Genomic DNA, 9457 nt, shown 5'->3' on the forward strand with positions numbered 1-9457 from the left:
TCGGCTCACTGCAAGCTCTGCCTCCCGGGTTCACGCCATTCTCCTGCCTCAGCCTCCCGAGTAGCTGGGACCACAGGCGCCCACCACCACGCCCAGCTAATTTCTTTTTGTATTTTTGGTAGAGACAGGGTTTCACCGTGTTAGCCAGGATGGTCTCGATCTCCTGACCTTGTGATCCGCCCGCCTCAGCCTCCCAAAGTGCTGGGATTACAGGAGTGAGCCACCGTGCCTGGCCCAGCCTCTTATTTTTATTTTTACTGTTTTTTGAGACGGAGTCTCACCTTATTGCCCAGGCTAGAGTGCAGTGCTGCAATCTCGGCTCACTGCAACCTCTGCCTCCCGGGTTCGAGTGATTCTCCTGCCTCAGCCTCCCAAGTAGCTGGGATTACAGGTGTCTGCCACCACACCCAGCTAATTTTTTGTATTTTTAATAGAGACGGAGTTTCACCATGTTGGCCAGGCTGGTCTTGAACCAGCCTCTTACTCTTCTACATACTATTTCCAGCACAACTGTCCAAGATGGCAGTCAATAAATATTTGGCTAAATATAATAAATAATCTGGTTGATTATTGCCACTTTTTCACATTGGGTTGTCAAAGTCTACTTTTCAAACAGTAAAGTTAACTTCTCTCTCTCTAGTATTTGTTTTGTAGAATCTATTATACTTCGTAATGTAATCCACAGAAACTTGGAGGTGACTTTATACTAGTTTTGAATGATACCCATGCTGAGGTGCTCAGAGGTTGAATGTACTTATATCGATGGGTGGATATATGGATGCATGTGTGATAAAGCAAATATAGGGAAAATTAATTGTAGAATCTAGGTAGTGGGTACATGGTTGTTCACTGTACAATTGTTTCAACTTTTCTACATGTTTGAACAATTTCATAACACATTGGAAAAGTGACTTGTTTTGTTCAAGCGGGGATACATTCAGTCTTCGGTTCTTGAAAGATATAAATCTGTCATTCCTTCTGTTTGGAAAGTTCTTTAGAGAGTCTGAATAATTCCCACAGTACAGTCTAAACCAGCACACAAGGGTTTTTTGGTAGAAAATAATTTTATTAACAGAACCAGGCAATTTACCAAATACAACATAGATAGCTCAAAACATGGAGTTACTGCGCTGAAAACGTGACCCTGTTACACGGATTTCAGGAGGAAGAGTATAAAACAGGAGAGAAGGCCGGGCGCGGTGGCTCACGCCTGTAATCCCAACACTTTGGGAGGCCGAGGCGGGCAAATCAGGAGGTCAGGAGATCGAGACCATCCTGTGAATGGTGAAACCCCGTCTCTACTAAAAATACAAAAAATTAGCCGGGCGCGTTGGCGGGCGCCTGTAGTCCCAGCTACTTGGGAGGCTGAGGCGGTAGAATGGCGTGAACCCGGGAGGCGGAGCTTGCAGTGAGCCGAGATCGCGCCACTGCACTCTAGCCTGGGCGACAGAGCGAGGCTCCATCTCAAAAAAAAAAAAAAAGAAAAAAGAAAAAACAGGGAGAAAAGGAGTAAGATTTGTGGTTGTAGCGTCATCGCAGAGGTGAAGTGTTCCATTGATTGCAACTGTGGTAGTCTACATCAATTTCCCTCATTAAGGTGGGAGGAATCTACTATGCAAATATACGCCTTCCCCATTCGTTAGAAACACATTGCAGTAAAACTGCAGAAGTGGCCGGGCGTGGTAGCTCACGCCTGTAATCCCAGCATTTTGGGAGGCTGAGACGGGAAGATCGCCTGAGGCCAGGAGTTCGAAGCCAGCCCGGGCAACAGAGTGAGACATCCCCGCTTCTTTATTAAAATGAGATTTAAATTTTTTTTCTCTTCAATTCATCGGTAACAAGATAAAAAAATTAATAAAAAATTAACTTTTTAAAACATTTAAAGTAAAGTGGGAGTGGAAGCGGTATGTGGACTCATGGGGCTCGGGTCTGAATCATACCTAGATCGGCACTGCGAAATGGGGATAATGATGATCTCCTAGAGCTGTTGAAATAGGAAAATGGAAAAGCAGCAGCTGATGTATTAATATTATCATTATTATTATTACCCATTACCTGACAAGTTATAATTGTTACATGAAGGAGGCTGGCCCAGTTGTCTGAACAATTTTTTCCAGTCTATAATTCGGCAGGAAGGTCTGAGACAAACACCTCTGCTTAGATCAGTGCCTTCGCCGAACAGCGTTCACCAAGCAGCCCCCAAACCCAAAAACCCCAAGTCCCTGGGCGCCGAGGACGCTGTGAGTCCTGCGCATGTGCAAGCGTGCTCGCTCGCTCACCGCCTTCGTGGCGAATGGCCTGTTCCATTCTCGAGGGATGACGGCGGGAGGGGAGGCGGGAGACTTGGAACCCTGGGTCCGGAAGTGCAGGTGCGTCACTAGTATTTCCAGCCTTTCACTCCATGAATAGTACTTTGTGATTATTATACTTCTACCTTGTTGATTCCGACAGGCTGCTGGAAAGAGTGAGTTTGGTGAACAATCCACCGGGCATCCTCCCCTTTTCACCTACGCACGTTAAGGAGGGCCGGCGTGAGGCCCAGGTACGGAATCCCAGAGGGCTCCGCCCACCTCCACGGGGCCCCGCCCCGCCGCCCCTCAACCCGCAGGTTCGCCAGCCCGCGGCGCCGCTGGGCAGCTCCTCCTCCTCTCCGCCCCGCCGGCCACGGGCGCGGAGGACGTCAGCGCTGCCAGCGTGGAAACAGCGGCGGGGCGCGGGAGGAGGAAGTAGCGCCCGGGACCATTGGGCCACCACCGGCCGCCTCAGCCATGGACGCGTCCCTGGAGAAGGTCCGCACCGGGAGGGGGCGATGGGGACGGCGCTGCGGCCCGGGGCTCCCGCCTCCGAGGCGACTGTTTGCCAGTCTCAAGCTGCCATTGTGACCCGGGCAGGGGGACGCGGGCTGACGGGCCCCGCCTGAGGAGGCCTCGCCAGGAGGGCGGCTGGGGCCCGGGCGCGTCACGGGACCGGGTGTCTCTCGGGTCCCCGTGGGCCGAAGAGGCTGGGCGGGGTTCCGTGGGGGCCGTGAGGGGCCCGGAGCCCAGAACTGGGACCGTGGGGCCGACCTTGGGCCCTGCCGAGGTTCCGTGAGTGGCCGGCCTGAACTCGGCTGGCCCTTTCGGAGGACTGGGAGCTCTCCGTTGGCGACCCCAGATGCTCCCGGAAAGAAGCCGCAGTTATTTCGGAGCCAGCTGCAAACCTGTAGGTTTTTCTTGGTCTCCAAGTTAGGAATGAAAATTGCTAAAGCGGTGGTTTTCCAACTTCAGCCTGCGTGGGAATCACCTGGGGCCTTTGGTAAAATGTGGAGGTTCAGTCCCGGGGTCAGAACCTCTGGGGGCGGGACCGAGATCTGCATGTTTAACCGCCACCGTCCCCCTCCCACTCCGCCCCACGAAGGTGATTCCGATGCTAAGCCTGCGAACACCGGGCGGTAGAACCTCTATGAGTTCCAGAAAGGGGTGGGTATTGCGTAGATTGCGAATTGAGTTTCAGGGATCGCAGCTGCCCCACAACTTCCTGGCTCCCCCTTTCCAGTGGCGAAGAGATATCCCCGAGTCAACTCCAAATCCACTGGTAACAGAGCCTACCTCTGATTTCCTTTTAGAGGAACGGCAGCGTGGTGTACCTGGCTGACTACTCTACCATGTGAAACGGATTCTCATTGTCCCAGTGTTAGGGCTTGTAAATGGGAACCGGTTTGGGTTTCTTCATGGATTCCTGCTTTCGGTACCTGACATTCTGCCCTCCCTCAAAGCCCTTCTCTCTGTTCCAGCTTGGGAGTCAGCTTGTCCAGTCCAGTGCACACCCGGCTTTTCATGCATGTGGCATTCAGGAGCAATGCTAGTGTTTTAAGACGGCTACATTTGAATTTTGAGCTGGTCGGAATAATATATTTTGTCTTTTTTCATGGCAGCAGCTGCTGTAGATTTGTTCACTTGTCACTGGAGAGTTAAAGGCAATAATTGTAAAAGGCCAGATGTCTTCATGTGCTCATAGTGGTGTAGCCTACTCCTCGGTTGCTTAGCATACATTGGATGGAAGACAAGAAAAAGATAATATGGTTTTCTTGTGCCATCTCTGGAGTGAATGTTATGTGTTTTCCTGGCTGGGAATAAAGTCTTTACCGTCTTCTGATTAGCAGAGTGTCTACCTTTTGGTACTTTGAGTTTGTCCAGGTGAGTGGTTCTTAAAGCAGGGGGCAATTTATTTCCCCAGGGGACATTTGGCTATCTCTGGGCATATTTTTGATTGTCACAATGGGGGCAGGGAGATGCCACCGGTACCTAGTGGGTAGAGGCCAGGGACACAGCTAAACATCCTACATTGTACAGGACAGCTCCCCACGCTGGATAATTCTCTGGCCCAAAATGTCAGCAGTGTTGAGGCTGAGAAATCCTGGTCAAGATCATGTTACCAGCAGTTGAGTACAAAACGATGCAAAGTGGTGTTTTCAATTTCCTAAGAAGGTGGATGGGCTTCATGTGATTGTAATTGGAATCCTAAAGAACTGGGATGATCTTTCCTCCAGGAGTAATTAGCCTTTATAGGAAAATCTGCAGAGTGGGTCGGAATCCTGCTTTAAATACTACTTTTCTGGCATTTGATCAGTAGATTACAGTGGTTGCTCCCTAAGTGTTAATTGATAATAAAATATCTTAAACTCTCTCAATGAAGGTATCAAGAGGGACTGCAATTCCAGTGTGTTTGATATTGGAGCATTCACAAAAATTGCAGTGATCTTTTAGGAATTCAGAACATGTGGGCTGGAAGTTTCTGCCTTAGGTCAGTGTGAAAATTCTGAGTGTAAGTTTTTCAGAACTATGACTGGGACTTACTTTTTTTTTTTTTTTTTTTTTTTGAGATAGAGCCTCGCTCTGTTGTCCAGGGTGGAGTGCAGTGGTGCGATCTCCGCTCACTGCAACCTTCGCCTCCCAGATTCAAGTGATTCTTCTGCCTCAGCCTCCCGAGCAGATGTGACTACAGGCGCATGCCACCACACCTGACTAATTTTTGTATTCCCAGTAGAGACGGGGTTTCACCTTGTTGGTCAGGCTGATCTCAAACTCCTGATCTTGTGATCCGCCCATCTCAGCCTCCCAAAGTGCTGGGATTACAGGTGTGAGCCACTGCACCTGGCCGGGACTTACGTTTATATTCCCTGAAGTAATAGAGGGTCTTAGATGGAATGAACAATTTATGTTGGTGCTAATTGGGCAGAAAAGAAAAAGCATTGCTATGATGTGAGTGTTGATGACTTTATGTTCTGAAAAATAGTCTGAGTCAAAGAGAAACATGTAACTGTGTTCATTATTCCTGTTTCTTTGAGGAATAGACTATGCTGCGTTAAATTCTATGTTGTTAGTATAAACTTGAGAGCTATGTGAGCAGTTATGAACCCATTTAAACTGATCCTTGCATAATTTATACTGATTACAGAAACCACAATGTTATTTGATACTCACCCTCTAAAATTTAAAATAACATCTCTCACTTTAAAATGTAGTATGTGAAAAAAAAAATGTGGTATGGGATCATCATTTAGTAGAATCACTTGATGATTGGGATTCGGTCCAAATATAATTCTGTCCCTTGCTTTTTCTGTTGATATGTAAACTTGCAGACCTGTGATAGCAGAGCCATTTTCTTTTTTTTCTTTTTTTTTTTTCTTTTTTTTTTTTTTTTGAGGCGGAGTCTTCACTTTGTCGCCCAGGCTGGAGTGCAGTGGCGCGATCTCGGCTCACTGCAAGCTCCGCCTCCCGGGTTCACGCCATTCTCCTGCCTCAGCCTCCTGAGTAGCTGGGACTACAGGCGCCCGCCACCGCGCCCAGCTAATTTTTTGTATTTTAGTAGAGACGGGGTTTCACCGTGTTAGCCAGGATGGTCTCGATCTCCTGACCTCGTGATCCGCCTGCCTCGGCCTCCCGAAGTGCTGGGATTACAGGCGTGAGCCACCACGCCCGGCCCAGCAGAGCCATTTTCTTGTCATGATTTGCTTTTCTTTCACAACAGTATCAGTTTTGTTGTATCTGAGATAGTGATGTCCCAATAAATCAGATGATCAGGTGGGTTAATTGAGGAGGCAAGGAATTCAAACTAGGAGAGTAGCAGTAGGGGCTTTGCCCCCGCCCTCCACTGTATGTTCAAGGCATAAGGAACAAGGCCCTGTAGCAGAGCCTCACAGTGTGTACTTATGTTAATATTCAATAAAGAAAATGCCACAGGAAGTAATCACTATAATGATGAAGATTTTAAGTTATTAAACACATACACCTTTCAGTAAAAACCTGTTATAGTATTATTTTTGAGACAGGATCTCTCTCTGTCACCGAGGCTGGAGAGCCGTGGTACAATCTTGGCTCACTGCAACGTCCATCTCCAGGGCTCAAGAGATCCTCGTGCCTCAGCCTCTTGAGTAGCTGGGACTACAGGCATTCACCCCCACACTGAGCTAATTAAAAAAATTTTTTTAATCGAGACAAGGTCTCACTATATTGCCCAGGCTGGTCCCAAACTCCTGGGCTCAAGCCATCCTCTTGCCTTAGCCTCCCAAAGTGCTGGAACTATAAGCATGAGCCACCATGCCAGGTCAAAACCTGCTACTCTAAACTTGTAGAACGGCCCAGACCTTTTTCTGTTGGTTAAGAAATCTCATTCTTCCTGGGTATTATGTTTAGACAAGGTATGCTACAGTTTGTTTTGCATTTACTTTAATTCTATCCTTGAGCAAACTTAGAGCAGTTTCTCAGCGACCGCACTACTGATATTTTGGGTCAGATAATTCGCTGTTGTAGGGGCAGGCCTGTGCATGGCAGCATGCTTAGCAGTGTCCCTGACCTCCGCTCAGTAGATGCTAGTCGCCCTCCCTACCCCCAGTTGTGACAATAAGAAATGTCTCCAGATGGAGGCAGCTGTCCCCCAAGGGGTGGAGGGAATTGCCTCTGGTTGAAAGTCCCTAATTTAGGGAATCTAGAGCTACAGTTGCAGTTTGGTAGCCACTAGCCATATTTGGCAGTTTACATTGAGATTAAGATTAAACACAATTTAACATTCCTTTCCTCAGTCATGCTGGCCACATTTCAAGTGTTCAACCACCACATATGGCTAATGTCTGCTACATTGGGCAGCACAGATGTGGAACATTTCCATCGCCAAAGAAGGTTCCACTGGACAGTGCTAAGAGCTGGCAATTTCTTTTTCTTTTTTTGAGATGGATTCTTGCTCTGTCGCCGAGGGTAGAGTGCAGTGGCACAGTCTTGGCTCACTGCAACCTCTGCTCTCCGGGTTCAAGCGATTCTCCTGCCTCAGCCTCTCAAGTAGCCGGGATTACAGGCGCCCACCACCACACCTGGCTAATTTTTGTACTTTTAGTAGAGATGGGATTTCACCATATTGACCAGGCTGATGTCAAGCTCCTGACCTCAAGTGATCCACCTGCCTTGGCCTCCCAAAGTGCTGGGGTTATAGGTGTGAGCTACCGTGCCCAGCCAGTTACTTGTTATATCTAATTCTCATCTCTGAAAGAGGCAACTTTGACCCTGTTTCTGACCTCAATCAGCACAACTCAGTCCATTTTCGGTTCTTGAACTCATCCTGAGCTAAGCGTTTCTTTCCTCCTATTTGGGCCTAATTTTAGAAAATTCTTTGTCACCTTGCTGTTATGCTAGAGATTTATAGCAGCATCAATAGAACATTCCTGATCATTACTTACTGATAAGGACTCCGATAATTTCTATTCCTGCTCCTTCCTTAAAAAGCATGAGAAAGGAACCCCTGTTAGGCAAGGTTGAAATGACCAGTTTCCGTGTATGGCTTTGTAGATCCCACTCTTTTATATAGAATGGCAGGAGATGAGAAGCTGTAATTGTAGCTTTCATATAAAGCCAAGTGCAATGTTATAATGTGAGGGTTTTGCATACAGGTGCATGGTGGCTAAGGCTGTAAATGATTATCTAATACTGGCTGTCAGGGAAAACTGATAGGACTCGGCCATAGTACAAAGTTCCTGATACTAGATATTTATGGCTTTGTTCATTCTTGATTTATTAAAGATTTCAGGGGAAGTCAGGGGCAGAGCTATTGATGGTCCCTATTTCCGTCTTTGCTCTACTGTATCTAGGATTATGAGTTATAGGTAGAAGTTGCTTGAGCTTAATGTCATCTGTTGTCACCTAAAGCAGAAACCTGTTTTGATTTATATATATATATTTTTTGAGACGGAATCTTGCTGTCACCCAGGCTGGAGTGCAGTGGTGCAATCTCACCTCGATGCAACCTCTGCCTCACTGCAACCTCTGCCTCCTGGGTTCAAGCAATTCTCCTGCCTCAGCCTCCCAAGTAGTTGGGATTATTTTTGTACCACACCCGTCTAATTTTTGTTTTTTTTATTTTTTATTTTTTTGAGATGGAGTCTCGCCCCGTGGCCTAGGCTGGAGTACGGTGGCTCAATCTCGGCTCACTGCAAGCTCCGCCTCCTGGGTTCACGCCAGTCTCCTGCCTCAGCTGGGACTACAGATGCCCGCCACCACGCCCAACTAATTTTTTGTGCTTTTAGTAGAGACGGGATTTCACCAAGTGTTAGCCAGGATGGTCTTGATCTCCTGTCCTCTGCCTCGGCCTCCCAAAGTGCTGGGATTACAGGTGTGAGCCACTGCGCCCAGCCAATTTTTGTATTTTTATTTTTATTTATTTATTTATTTATTTATTTATTTATTTATTTATTTTTTTGAGACGGAGTCTCGCTCTGTTGCCCAGGCTGGAGTGCAGTGGCCGGATCTCAGCTCACTGCAAGCTCCGCCTCCCGGGTTCACGCCATTCTCCGGCCTTAGCCTCCCGAGTAGCTGGGATTACAGGCGCCCGCCACCTCGCCCGGCTAGTTTTTTGTATTTCTTAATAGAGATGGGGTTTCACCGTGTTAGCCAGGATGGTCTCGATCTCCTGACCTCGTGATCCGCCCGTCTCGGCCTCCCAAAGTGCTGGGATTACAGGCTTGAGCCACCGCGCCCGGCCTTGTATTTTTAATAGAGATGGGGTTTCGCCGTGTTGGCCAGGCTGGTCTCGAACTCCTGACCTCAAGTGATCTGCCTGCCTCAGCTCCCAAAGTGCTGGGATTACAGATGTCAGCCACCATACCCGGCCTTCATGTATAATTTTTATGAATCGAAGGTGAGCTGTGGCCAAAGCCCAGTGCTGAGTGCTGACAGAGACACCAGGTGAGTAAGATGTGATCTCTGCAGATCACTTTCTGGTAAGGGGTATACTTTTTGGATAAAACCTTGCATAGAAAGGAGGGATAAAAAGCACAGGAGTTAAGAAACAAATTGTGAGTGCAAGGAGCAAGTGACCAGGAAAGATTGTGTGGAAAAGATTTTTTAGGCAGAATATTTAGCTCAGAATTATGCTTTTCTAGAGTTTAATTATAAATGTAATGCAATTCTTTTTTTTTTTTTTTTTTTTTTTT

General features: G+C 47.5%; 1 protein-coding gene across 4 annotated transcripts in view; it reads left to right on the forward strand.

Moving 5' to 3' along the window:
- The first annotated feature begins 2373 nt into the window (after window positions 1-2373).
- The window catches only part of PDXDC1 (pyridoxal dependent decarboxylase domain containing 1), a 60941-nt gene continuing 53857 nt past the window's right edge, over window positions 2374-9457 (forward strand). For 3 of the 4 annotated variants that reach the window (XM_025371587.1, XM_025371588.1, XM_025371590.1), the window contains exon 1: window positions 2538-2789. In XM_025371587.1, coding sequence (XP_025227372.1) covers window positions 2769-2789 — 21 coding nt within the window. In that variant the 5' untranslated portion in view covers window positions 2538-2768. Of the gene's footprint in view, window positions 2790-9457 lie in introns of all 4 variants that reach the window. The other variant, XM_025371589.1, reaches the window with a different exon arrangement.

The sequence above is a fragment of the Theropithecus gelada genome, chromosome 20, assembly GCF_003255815.1.
Source record: "Theropithecus gelada isolate Dixy chromosome 20, Tgel_1.0, whole genome shotgun sequence".
In the NCBI taxonomy this organism is placed as follows: domain Eukaryota; kingdom Metazoa; phylum Chordata; class Mammalia; order Primates; family Cercopithecidae; genus Theropithecus; species Theropithecus gelada.